General features: G+C 41.7%; 2 protein-coding genes across 2 annotated transcripts in view; both read right to left on the bottom strand.

The window, feature by feature from the left end:
- The window catches only part of LOC126588753 (plant intracellular Ras-group-related LRR protein 6), a 65,081-nt gene that overhangs the window by 9,013 nt on the left and 41,901 nt on the right, over positions 1–14,167 (bottom strand). The gene's annotated exons all lie outside the window — the stretch shown is intronic.
- LOC126590417 (uncharacterized) lies at positions 6,278–9,736 on the bottom strand. The gene is made up of 3 exons (XM_050255879.1): positions 9,649–9,736; positions 8,361–9,540; positions 6,278–8,276 (listed from the first exon to the last, which is right to left on the bottom strand). Exons 1-3 carry the CDS (start codon positions 9,734–9,736, stop codon positions 6,278–6,280), a joined length of 3,267 nt encoding a protein of 1,088 aa, XP_050111836.1.

The raw sequence follows: 14,167 nt of genomic DNA on the forward strand, positions 1-14,167 counted from the left end.
TGAAAGCCCAGCCCAAAGGCCTTTGGATTTTAAAACAAAACTAAATAAATAGAAATGATTGGGTTGGGCTTGGATAATCCGGCCCAAGGCCTAGACTTAAAAGGATTTGGGTGTGGGGTAATTGGGCTAGGTCTCAGCCCAATGGGTTTGGGTTTCAAGGCAAACGGGTTGGGCTGATCCGTTTTCAAGCCAAGCTTTTGGCAGGTTTCTGGGCACCACTTCGAACGCCCATAACTTCGTCGTTACTCAACGAAATCAACTGAAACAAAAATGAAAATTGTAGTACTCGACGAGACGAAGAGATTGATACCCTGAAAACCGGCCGGAAAACGCCTCGAAAGGGGGCGGTGATCGTCGGAAAATCTGGGTTTTGGCTGAATGTTTGGACAATTTTCAAGGCTTCGTAACTTCTTCGTTTCTTAACTAAATTAAGTGATTCAAAAGCCAAAATGTATTTAGAAATGTGGAGAAGAGATTAATACCAAATAGGGACCGAGTGGTGCCTGGAGTTGGCCAGAAAATGACCTGAAAGATGGCCAAACGACCACGGCTTATCACCGTAATTTGGGTCTATGATCTAAGTTCGTTTTCTGCGATTCAAACTTACACAAAACTTAAGGAATACCCTTCTTTTGGAAAGGAATACCCTTTGATTCTAATTTGAATAAATCATAACTTGAGGATTTGGGTGTTTGTTTGATTTTGTGACTGCACCTTGGTCGGACCCTAGATTACCTACGTACCCTCTCGAGGGATCAAGTTACTCGTAGTTCATGTATTTGGGTTTGGATGCCTTGTGCAGTTTCAACTTGTGCAGGCAAGGAGCTTTTGATGCCTTGTGCAGTTTTAGCTCATGCGGGCGAGGAGCATTGATGCCTTGTGCAGTTTTAGCTCATACGGGCGAGGAGCATTGATGTGGCTTCATGTCATTTAAGTCTTGTTATGGCTTCGTGCCATCGAGATTTGTTGCGGCTTCGTGCCTTTTGATACTTGATATGGCTTCGTGCCATTGAGATTTGTTGTGGCTTCGTGCCCTTTGAAAATTTTTCTTCGGCTTCGTGCCATTTTGGTATTTGATAGCAGGAGTGAATTTAGTTTATATAAACCAGGGATTCGTTTCAGCTTCACGGTTGCGTCTAAAACTTGATCAGACTGCCTACGTATCCTTAACGGAATCAAAACAGCGTAGTTCGTAAGTAATTGGAATGACTTTGAGCTAATTGAAGCGGTTTTGTACCTTCGAGTTTTGACACAGAATAAGTCCACTAGATGATAAACCCATCTGACGTCGTCCACCAATTTGATGCCGACATTGTCTTCATAATGTTAATATTGTCTTTATGTTTCTTTTCGTCTTGGAATGCACCATCCCCCTTGCCATTTAATACTTGGTCAAAATTCAAACTCATGGGGTTACTCTCTTACAGAGCCCATGTAAATTTAGATGGGGAGCTATGACCTTTTTTTTCAGAATGCCACGTGAATGACCTTCCTGTAGATTGCCACGTGAGTGACTTTCCTGCCCACAAGAAAAGAAGACCACATCGACATTTTTAATTGTACTTTTGACTCTTTTGTATTTTTGGCTGGAACTCTTCTTCTTTCCTTCGCAGCTTCATTCTCTAATGTGTGTTGTAGGAATCCTTTTTGCAATAGGACTTTTGAAAGCATGAAAGCAGGCCCCTCGTTTTCTCATTGTGAAAAAGACTTGTTTTTCTTTTGAGTTTAAACTCTTTCCTTTCATTTGTTGTTGGCTTGTAGCTTTTGTCTCCATGCTTTTGATTAAAACTCTAAATTTACAAAGCCCATATGAATTTAGTTGGGAAGCCGTGGCTTTCCTTTGTTCTCTAAGCAAGCAGCATTCCCACGTGAATGGCATTCCAAATTTGGAAGGAACTTTTGTTTCATGCTGTAGCTTTTCCCCTCTATTTCATATATATATTTGTTTGTCTGGCATGAAACATACTTACAAGAAATAAAGGGATCCTTAAAATATGGCAGCCCAACAACTTGTTTCTTTTAAAAACTAAGTCTTTGAGATGGCTTTTTCCACCATGTTCGTGCTTGTTGCTGCAGTGTTCGAAATCTTCAACTTCGAGAAGACAGCTTGGCGCTGGGACTCTCACGGAACTTTCAGGTTCGTGGTGGTTGATGGCGGAGTGAGCATGATGCGGGTATAACTGTTTTTGGACTCGGATAGATGACACTGATAGTGGTTGTTCTTGTGGCTTTCTTTTGCTCTCCATGATTTTGGTGCTCAGCATAAAGGCTTTGCCTTTTGGCGCATTAAACCAAAAAGGAACATTTTTTTTATTTAAACCCTTTTAATTTCAGTGCCACCTAAGTGGCTTTCCTCTTGGTGATGACGATCATGATTTGCCCTTCTTTCATATTTTTCAATAATATTTTGTCCTTTTCTAGGGAATTGCCTGCATGGCATCCCCCATTTGTTTGCTCTCTTCATCACGTGCTATTGGCATTTTTCCTTTATGGAACTTATGAAAGTTCCAGAGACTACAATGAACTTTTTATAAGAACTACAGCAACGTATCTTCAATACTTGAAGCAGCAACATGTCTTGGCACTTGGAGCAACAACACGTCTTCGATCTTCGAAACAGCAACATGTCTTCGTTCTTTGAAGCAACGACATGTCTTCGATCTTTGAAGCAGCAACATGTCCTTGGAATGAGCTCCAAAAATAGAGCAGCAGCAACCGTAAAAACTCTTCGAAATGAGCTTCTAAACCAAAGCAGCAGCAACCATTTTAACTTCGGACTGCGCTCCTAAAACGGAGCGGCAGCAACGATTTCAAATTCGGATTGCGCTTCTAAAACGGAGTAGCAGCAACCATTTTAACTTCGGGCTGAGCTCCTAAAACGGAACATCAGCAATCGTTTTAACTTCGGACTGCGCTCCTAAAACGGAGCTGCAGCAACGATTTCAACTTCGGACTGCGCTCCTAAAACGGAGCAGCATCAACCGTTTCAACTCCACATGTGGCAGCCACTGCGGACTTCTATCGCATTTAAGCAGCTCAGACATGTTGTAGCAGTTCATAGGAGTTGGTGCAGAACTTCCGTTAGGCAGAGATCTTTGGTTGGGCTCTCGCTGGGTAGAGAGGGAGAGTTACGGTTGTCTGAACCTTTAGGAAGTCGGCGGTGGCTGCAGGTGCGGTTTCGTGGGTCGGAGAACGTTTTTGTGAACGGCGTGACTGCTTGCGGTGTTGTTGAAGTGGTAGTGTTTGGCGGTGTCACAGCTGTTGCCTTGTTCGAAACCGTCCTTGCATTATCGACGGGTTTCGGGACCATCGCTGGGCACAATGGGTTCTTCTTCTTCACTTGTTGAAATGTGGAAGATGATGGTTTCTTCTCCGTTGCATTTCTGAAGAGACAAAGAAAGATGTCGAAACTTCTTTAGACAACCAAGAGGATGCAGGAGGCTGTGGGAAGCCGATTTGCTGCTGCATTTTGGTGAGATCTCCGTTGTTTTTGTTTTTGTGGAGCTGCAAATGTCTCCATCGGAGGAGACAAAGAAAGAACACTCCGTGGGTGGATGAATTGATAGCGGCAAGGACGAAGAAGACAACAAACGTCTCCAATGGTGGAGAAGTGGAAGGAACAAGCCCAATGACATGTTTGGGGGGTCGGTGTGAATTGATGGTGCATGTTTCCACCACCATCTTCTTTGCTTCGGTTAAACAAGAAGAAAAGAAAAACCCCCCATTTTTCTGCAAAAGACGACAAGAACCCCCTAATAAAAATCATGAATCCATTATGAGAACGTAAATACCTTTTTAAGCTTTCTCCTCTCTTTTGGTTTCTTGTTGCTGTTCCTTTTCGCTTTCTTTTGCTGCTTGTCTTCTTTCTGTTTTTTTCGTCGATTTCCTTCCTCGTGTGCTTCTCAATTTCTACAGCGTTTTTTTCTTTTTTTTTCCTACTGCGACTGATGCCCATTTATAGGCATCATAGGAAGCCTCTGGAGCCTTTACGTGGGGGAGATAGAGGCCACCATTTTCTCTGAACTTCTACCACTATCTGTGCTGTAACCTTCCACAACTGCAACCTTTCCACGTTTTGCAGAAAATGGAGAGTCTTGCTCCACGTTTTTCTCCCCTTTTGTAGACGCAAGGAGCAGTTCCATTAACCTCTTCCATTTTCTGTTATGTGTTCTACTTTCCCGGGGTGTGGGGAAGTTGAGAAAGGCCATCACTTTGCTGAGTTGAGAATGTGGGAGTTTAGGAGAGTTCTGGATAGACAAGAACTCTATTTTTTTAGTTTGTGGGCTGTTGAGATTTTTTTTTCCTTATATATAATTATATATATATATATATATATATATATATATATATATAAAAGATATATATAATTTGAACCTCATTTTTAGTCGGTCCATGTTTTTGGACTACTATTTTTTTTAAGTGGCCCCATCTTTTATTCTACTTGCTAATATATTTTCTCTATGAAAATATATGGCTCAACAGTTGCCCCCTCAAGCATCGTGCGTGGAAATTGCTTTGACACGTGCGAGGTTTGAAATTTTCTCTTCACTGGTTCCATTTCTTTTTTTGATTTGATAGTGATTTGACATCCCAGTATGTTTGAGACTCATCTGAATTTTAATCACCTGTTTTAATCATCTCCCTTGCTCAGTTTATGCTTTGGCCGGTCATCCTCCATGTTCAACATTAGAATGCTTGCTTCCATATATTTTTGATACGACGAAAGCCTCTTTTGTATCTTTTGGCTCGTGCTTTTATTTTTTAGATTCATTTTTTTCTCTTCTTATTAGCAGAGAAACAATCTTGGAAGTGTGGAACAGTGGATAATTGTTGCGTATTGCTGGGCTAGAGGTGGTGCTCAGTACTTCCTTTTGTTGACGGCGATGGTGACGCAACGATGATGATGCTTATTCAGGAATTCTTTTTGTTGAAGCGACAAAGGGTGGGCACACTTTTATCGCAACCACTAACGCCGCATGAGAGGTGCTTGTTTTGCCATTGGAGAACAAATCGTGCAGCTTGGGCTGTTTGTTGGTAGCCATTTCTGATATATATAGAGATTCCACTTTTTTTTTTTTTTTTTTATATAGGGGAAACGAGAGAGTTTGGTCTTGTCTCTTGCTGCCGTTTTCCCTGTCGTGGGCAGGTGTAGTTTGATGTTTAAAAGAGTTTCACGCTGTATATTTCCTTGTACACAGCTGCACCATTATTCAAACATAGCCGTTGCTTTTAATTTTTGGTCTACACGGCATGTCTCCTTGTAGATAGTTGCACCATAACTGCTACTTTTTAGTCCACACAGCATGTTTCTTTGTAGGTAACTGCATCGTTTATTTAAACATAGATGCTGACAGTACCTGTGGGTAAACACAGGTTGATGTTGAAAGGCTCTACATGGCATACTTCCTTACAAGCAGCTGCACCATAATTCCAACATAACTATTGGCGTACCCTTTTTTAGTTATGTATAGCTGCTGCGCAGCTCCCGTGAACAAATTTGATTATTTGGTCCTAGCTTCTTTATAGTCAAGCACGCATGGATCAGACTTCTATTCCCTTTTTTTTTTTTTTTTTTTTTTTTTATATATCACTTTACAAGTGAAAAAAAAAAAAAAAAATCCTTATGCTCTGCCCTAGTAATTTTTTCATCACTTTACACAAGTGAAAAATTACATATGCCTAGCACATGACAATTTGAAGAAGTGATTTTGCCACTTTCAATTTAAAGTCACCTCTAGTGGCTTTGGCCTTGGTAATTTTTGAAGATGTTAGCATATGGCAGTTCGAACAAATGCTAATCCTGTAGGGGGAAAAGAATGATTTTTGGTGAGTTATGGCTGCATCTAATTTTTTTGGATCAGATTGCCTACGTACCCTGTGAAGAGATCAAGCCAAACGTAGTTCATCCCTTGATTTCGAGAAAATTGTTTTTTCGGCTGTATCTAGTAATAAAACTAGACTACCTACGTACCTTGTGAAAGGATCAAGCCGAACGTAGTTCATCCCTTGATTTCGGGAAAATGTTTTTACGGTTGTATCTAGAAATAAAACTAGACTACCTACGTACCCTGTGAAGGGATCAAGCCGAACGTAGTTCACCCGTTGATTTCGGGGAGAATTTTTTATTTTTTATTTTTTTATGACTGCACCCATATTTAATGATAGGTTGCCTACGTACCCTTTTTGAGGGATCAAGTCATACGTAGTTCAGAGGAAAGATTCATCTTGATTTGCTTCCTCTGTACTTGCTTCCCTCTCGGAGTTCGTTGGGCACTGTTTATGCGTAGAACTTCTTTATGAGCTTTCCGTTAACGCATGGGTATATGCATTTCCCATCGGCATTAGAGAGTTCGTAGGCACCTTTTGTGAAGACTTTGGTGACAACATACGGTCCTTCCCATTTGGCTTCAAATTTTCCATGCATCTTTCTAGTGATGACGACGGGTCTTCGGACGGTTAAGACTAAATCTCCAATAGAGAATGATCTAAACTTAACCTTTTTGTTGAATGCACCTGCCACTTGAGCTTGATAGACTTCAAGTCTTTGTTGCACTGCAAGTCGTTTTTCATCAAGTGCTTCAAGTTTCGCTAGCCTGATTTTTACATTTTCTTCAGGATTTGTCAATTGTGTGGCTACTCTTAAGGAAGGTAGTTGAATTTCCAAAGGTAGCACAGCTTCTGATCCATACACCAGACTATATAGAGTACATCGGGTGGATGTACGGACGGTAGTCCTATAGGCCCATAATGCTTCGGGAAGTCGTTCGTGCCAGTCTCTTTTGTTCTTTGCCACCATCTTTTTCAGGATGTTACACAACACCTTGTTGAAAGCCTCTGCTTGACCGTTGGCAGTTGGGTTGTAACTTGCGGAGAAGGCTTGTTGAATGTTGTACTTTTTGCAAAGATTGACCATGGCCCTACACTTGAAGTAGAGAGCGTTGTCTGAAATTATTTTGGACGGGACTCCATAGCGATAGATTATATTTTTCTTTATGAAATTTGCAACATCTTCCGCTTTCACTTCTTTCAACGGTATTGCCTCAGCCCACTTTGAGAAATAGTTCGTGCCTGCTAAGATGTACTGATGCTGGAGGGACGATTTTTGGGCTATCATGCCTATCACATCTAAACCCCATGCATTGAATGGCCAAGACAAGATGGTCGGATGGAGGGGCAATGGATTTTGATGCTTGAAGTCTCCATGTATTTGACCTGCCCGACATGATTTCGCGTGTTTCATTGCGTCTTGAACCATTGTAGGCCAGTAATACCCAAGTCTTTTGAATTGAACTGCAAGCTTAGGTCCAGATTGATGGGCTCCGCAAGTACCGGTATGAGTTTCGGAGAGAGTGTAGGCTGCTTCCTCATTTGATAAACACCTTAGCAATATTCCATCAAAAGACCTTTTGTATAGTGTGTCATTCAAATACACAAATCGGTTGGCCCTTCTTCGTACATCAACTCTTCCTTTGGGATCAGTTGGTAGTTTTTCATATTGAAGATAATCAATCAAAGATTGCCGCCAATCTGAACGTTCATCTACCTCCAGGACTGTAACCGCATTGACTTCAGGGTTTTCTTTAATCCGCTCAAATGTTGAAGGAAGTAAATGTCGTTCTCCAACTGTAATTTTAACTTCTCTTTCTTCAGGGAGAGTTAGAGATGCCGCTAGCTTTGCCAATGCATCGACTTTGTTATTTTCAGACCTTGGAATGTGAGCAATGTTGATTTCTTGGAATTGTGACGCCAAGTGTTTTGCTCTTTCATGATACAAGGCTAGATTTTCATTTTTCACAGCGTATTGACCATTCATTTGCTTGATGATTAATTGTGAGTCACCATAAGCTTGAAGGCAATCAACATGTAGTTCAAGCGCAATTTGAAGTCCAATGATGAGTGCCTCATATTCTGCCGCATTGTTTGAACATAACTCCATGAGCGAAAATGAATACGGGATTAGGCCTCCATATGGTGTGATGAACACAATTCCTGCCCCCGCGCCTTTTTTCCTTGCCGCTCCATCGAAGTAAAGTTGCCATTGAGAAATGTATGTCGAGAATACTTCTTCATCCGGTAAATCGCTCGGTAACTCCATGTTGTCGGGAACAGGATGAGCTGCTAAGAAATCAGCTAGTGCTTGTCCCTTTATGGCTTTTTGAGAAACATACTTGATTTCAAAATCCGATAGTAGCGATGACCATTTTGCAAGACGACCAGATGGTACTGGTTTTGACAACAAGTATCTGAGCGGGTCCGCTTTAGATATCAAAGTAATGCTGTGTGACAGTAAGTAATGTCGTAGCTTTTGCACAGCAAAGACTAAGGCCAAGCAAACCTTCTCGATAGGAGTGTAATTTTACTCTGCCCCTACAAGCGTTCGACTTAAATAATAGAGCGCATTTTCTTTTCCTTCTTCATTGTTTTGTGCAAGCATTGCCCCCAGTGAGCGTTCAAGTGCTGCGATATACAAAATTAAAGGTTTCCCTTTAATTGGAGCCATTAACACCGGGGGTTTCAAAAGATACTCTTTAATGCTGCTGAGAGCGTTTTGACATGCATCATTCGATACGAAAGGCACATCCTTTTTCATCAGCCTTGTGAATGGTTGACATCTCCCAGATAAGTTTGAGATGAATCTCCTGATGTATGCTAATCTCCCTTGCAGTCCTCGTAGCTCTTGCAAGTTTCGAGGATGAGGCATTTCCCTGATTGCTTTGATTTTTGAAGGGTCAACTTCGATTCCTTGGTACCTTACTACAAAACTAAGAAATTTTCCAGATGTCACTCCAAATGCACATTTTAAAGGATTCATCTTTAATTGATGCTTTCGGAGTCTATCAAAGACTTTCTTCAAGTCATTCAAATGACGTTCCCTTTTTCTTGTTTTGATGACTAGATCGTCCACATAGCATTTGATGGTGTTATGTAACATATCGCTGAAAAAGACTGTCATGGCTCTTTGGTATGTGGCTCCTGCATTTTTGAGTCCAAACGGCATTACGGTGTAACAATATACCCCTTTTGGAGTGCGGAATGCCGTGAGTTCTTCGTCTTCAGGTGCCATTTTAATTTGATTATACCCTGAGAATCCATCCATGAAAGATAGAGCCTCAAAACCGGTTGTGGCATCTACCAATAATTCAGTAATTGGAAGTGGGAACTCGTCTTTCGGACATGCGTCGTTAAGATCTCTGAAATCTATGCAAACACGAATTTGTCCATTTTTCTTCTTTACCGGTACAATACTGGCGAGCCATGTAGGGTACTGAACTTCTCTGATAAACCCAACGTCTATCAGTTTGTCAATTTCAGCCTTAGCTTGTACTTCGAGCTCGGGTCGAAAACGTCGTGGAGCTTGTTTAACATAACGTTTTTCTTTTGATATAGCTAATCTATGGACTGCCACTTTAGTGTCTAGACCAGGCATATCTTGATAGCCCCATGCAAACACATCTCGGTAATCTTGGAGAAGACATTTGTAATCTTCTAATTCTTCCAGTGTTAGTAGAGCACTTACAAATATAGGCTTAGGCTCGTTATCTGTTCCAAGATTGATTTCTCGAAGTTCATCCACAGTGGCTTGCCCCCCATCTTCTATTTAAGGTGGTGTCGGTTGAGCGTTGTCAATAAACTCGGTTGAGTGATCACCATTCCCCTCTGTTTCATCTTCAATGGTGACACAGTTTACTTGAGCAACATTATGAACCTCTTCTTCTGTGTTTGATTCCTCATCCATTCCATAAGCTTCACTTTCTAGAAGTGGCGGTGCATTGTTGTGGGTTCTGAAGCTTGCGCAAATACAACTTTGCCCATTTTTCTTTTTGACAGGAAAACAAGCGGGAAACTGTCTAACATGCTCAATTGGCTCGTTATCAGATTCCTTGCTTCTTTCTTTGTTACCGACCATGCTGACTTGAACAACATCTTGTTCCTCTTCTTGTGCATCATCATTTTTGTCTCGGTTTATCGTCACCTTTTGGCTTTTGACTCTCCACTTTTTGCCTTCATGACATTTCTTAGGTTGAGAATTGGTGATTTTACCAAGTCACTGGAGGACAGAAACTCGAGGTGGCTTGCTGCTAGATTATTCTTCAGCGCACAAACTAAAAAAATAGAGTTCTTGTCAATCCAGAACTCTCCTAAACTCCCACATTCTCAACTCAGCAAAGTGATGGCCTTCCTTAACTTCCCCACACCTCGGGAAAGTAGAACACATAACAGAAAATGGAAGAGGTTAATGGAACCGCTCATTGAGTCTACAAAAGGGGAGAAAAACGTGGAGCAAGACTTTCCATTTTCTGCAAAACGTGGAAAGGTTGCAGTTGTGGAAGGTTACAGCACAGATAGTGGTAGAAGTTAAGAGCAAATGGTGGCTTCTATCTCCCCCACGTAAAGGCTCCAGAGGCTTCCTATGATGCCTATAAATAGGCATCAATCATAGCAGGAAAAAAAAGAAAAAAACTCTGCAGAAATTGAGAAGCACACGAGGAAGGAAATCGACGAAAAAAACAGAAAGAAGACAAGCAGCAAAAGAAAGCGAAAAGGAACAGCAACAAGAAGCCAAAAGATAGGAGAAAGCTTAAAAATGTATTTACGTTCTCATAATGGATTCATGATTTTTATTAGGGGGTTCTTGTCGTCTTTTGCAGAAAAATTGGGGGGGGGGGGGTTTTCTTTTCTTCTTGTTTAACCGAAGCAAAGAAGATGGTGGTGGAAACATGCACCATCAATTCACACCGACCCCCCAAACATGTCCTTGGGCTTGTTCCTTCATCTTCTCCACCATTGGAGACGTTTGTCGTCTTCTTCGTCCTTGCCGCTGTCAATTCATCCACCCACGGAGTGTTCTTTCTTTGTCTCCTCCGATGGAGACATTTGCAGCTCCATAAAAACAAAAACAATGGAGATCTCACCAAAATGCAGCAGCAAATCGGCTTCCCACAGCCTCTTGCAACCTCTTGGGTGTTTAAAGAACTTTCGACATCTTTCTTTGTCTCTTCAGAAATGCAACGGAGAAGAAACCATCATCTTCCACGTTTTAACAAGTGAAGAAGAAGAACCCATTGTGCCCAACGATGGTCCCGAAACCCGTCGATAATGCAAGGACGGTTTCGAACAAGGCAACAGCTGTGACACCGCCAAACACTACCACTTCAACAACACCGACATCAACACTGCAAGCAGTCACGCCGTTCCCGAAAACGTTCTCCGACCCGCGAAACCGCACCCGCAGCCACCGCCGACTTCCTAAAGGTTCAGACAACCGTAACTCTCCCTCTCTACCCAGCGAGAGCCCAACTAAAGATCTCTGCCCAACGGAAGTTCTGCACCAACTATTCTGAACCGCTACAACATGTCTGAGCTGCTCAAATGCGACAGAAGTCCACAGTGGCCGCCACATGTGGAGTTGAAACGGTTGCTGCTGCTCCGTTTTAGGAGCGCAGTCCGAAGTTGAAATCATTGCTGCAGCTCCATTTTAGGAGCGCAGTCCGAAGTTAAAACGATTGCTGATGTTCCGTTTTAGGAGCTCAGTCCGAAGTTAAAATGGTTGCTGCTGCTCCGTTTTAGGAGCGCAGTCAGAAGTTGAAATCGTTGATGCCGCTCCGTTTTAGGAGCGCAGTCCGAAGTTAAAATGGTTGTTGCTGCTCCGGTTTAGGAGCTCATTTCGAAGAGTTTTTACGGTTGCTGCTGCTCTATTTTTTAAGCTCATTCCAAGGACATGTTGCTGCTTCGAAGATCGAAGACATGTCGCTGCTTCAAAGAACGAAGACATGTTGCTGTTTCGAAGATCGAAGACGTGTTGTTGCTCCAAGTACCAAGACATGTTGCTGCTTCAAAGATTGAAGATACGTTGCTGTAGTTTTTATAAAAAGTTCATTGCAGTCTCTGAAACTTTCATAAGTCCAATAAAGGAAAAATGCCAATAACACGTGATGAAGAGAGCAAACAAATGGGGATGCCATGCAGGCAATTCCCTAGAAAAATGACAAAATATTATTGAAAAATGTGAAAGAATGGCAAATCATGATCGTCATCACCAGGAGGAAAGCCACTTAGGTGGCACTGAAATTAAAAGGGTTTAAATAAAAAAACGTTCCTTTTTGGTTTAATGCGCCAAAAGGCAAAGCCTTTATGCTGAGCACCAAAATCATGGAGAGCAAAAGAAAGCCACAAGAACAGCCATTATCAGTGTCATCTATCCGAGTCCAAAAACAATTATACCCGCATCATGCTCACTCCGCCATCAACCACCACAAACCTGAAAGTTCCGTGAGAGTCCCAGCGCCAAGCTGTCTTCTCGAAGTTGAAGATTTCGAACACTGCAGCAACAAGCACGAACATGGTGGAAAAAGCCATCTCAAAGACTTAGTTTTTAAAAGAAACAAGTTGTTGGGCTGCCATATATTAAGGATCCCTTTATTTCTTGTAAGTATGTTTCATGCCAGACAAAAAAATATATATATGAAATGGAGGGGAAAAGCTACAGTAGGAAACAAAAGTTCCTTCCAAATTTGGAATGCCATTCACGTGGGAATGCTGCTTGCTTAGAGAACAAAGGAAAGCCACGGCTTCCCAACTAAATTCATATGGGCTTTGTAAATTTAGAGTTTTAATCAAAAGCATGGAGACAAAAGCTACAAGCCAACAGCAAATGAAAGGAAAGAGTTTAAACTCAAAAGAAAAACAAGTCTTTTTTCACAATGAGAAAACGAGGGGCCGACTTTCATGCTTTCAAAAGTCCTATTGCAAAAAGGATTCCTACAACACACATTAGAGAAGGAAGCTGCAAAGGAAAAGAAGAAGAGTTCCAGCCAAAAATACAAAAAAGTCAAAAGTACGATTAAAAAATGTCGATGTGGTATTCTTTTCTTATGGGCAGGAAAGTCACTCACGTGGCAATCTGCAGGAAGGTCATTCACGTGGCATTCTGAAAAAAAGGTCATAGCTCCCCATCTAAATTTACATGGGCTCTGTAAGAGAGTAACCCCATGAGTTTGAATTTTGACCAAGTATTAAATGGCAAAGGGGATGGTGCATTCCAAGACGAAAAGAAACATAAAGACAATATTAACATTATGAAGACAATGTCGGCATCAAATTGGTGGACGACGTCAGATGGGTTTATCATCTAGTGGACTTATTCTGCGTCAAAACTCAAAGGTATAAAGCTGCTTCAATTAGCTCAAAGTCATTCCAATTACTTACGAACTACGCTGGTTTGATTCTGTTAAGGATACGTAGGCAGTCTGATCAAGTTTTAGACGCAACCGTGAAGCTGAAACGAATCCCTAGTTTATATAAACTAAATTCACTCCTGCTATCAAATACCAAAATGGCACGAAGCCGAAGAAAAATTTTCAAAGGGCACGAAGCCACAACAAATCTCAATGGCACGAAGCCATATCAAGTATCAAAAGGCACGAAGCTGCAACAAATCTCGATGGCATGAAGCCATAACAAGACTTAAATGACATGAAGCCACATCAATGCTCCTCGCCCGCATGAGCTAAAACTGCACAAGGCATCAATTCTCCTTGCCCGCATGAGCTAAAACTGCACAAGGCATCAAAAGCTCCTTGCCTGCACGAGTTGAAACTGCACAAGGCATCCAAACCCAAATACATGAACTACGAGTGACTTGATCCCTCGAGAGGGTACGTAGGCAATCTAGGGTCCGACCAAGGTGCAGTCACAAAATCAAACAAACACCAAAATCCTCAAGTTATGATTTATTCAAATTAGAATAAAAGGGTATTCCTTTCCAAAAGAATGATTGTAATTAATAGGCGCGTAGCCTAGAATGGGTCGAACTCGAATTAATAAAACCCTCTTCGAAAAAATTGAACGAGGGTGAAATTGTGTCGAGTGAATTATTTGTTTACATATTGTGTACAATTTTTGCTCAACATGATTTTTGGCACGCCCGGTGGGACCCATTTTCCCTTTCATCTCTAATGATGAAGATAATTAATGTGCTATGTGTTTTCTCTTTTGTAGGAGGAAGCATGGTGCCACGAGTCACTGTTTACTTCCACGAACTCTTTGCTGCTGCATCCAAACTTGGACATGGAGGGCGTGTTGGTCGCCGAATCTCCTTCACCATCGATGAAGCACCAACTATCTGCAACATGGTGAAGGCTAAAGTAGCAACAAAGACAAACAAGGC

Source organism: Malus sylvestris, chromosome 11 (assembly GCF_916048215.2).
Source record: "Malus sylvestris chromosome 11, drMalSylv7.2, whole genome shotgun sequence".
In the NCBI taxonomy this organism is placed as follows: Eukaryota; Viridiplantae; Streptophyta; class Magnoliopsida; order Rosales; family Rosaceae; genus Malus; species Malus sylvestris.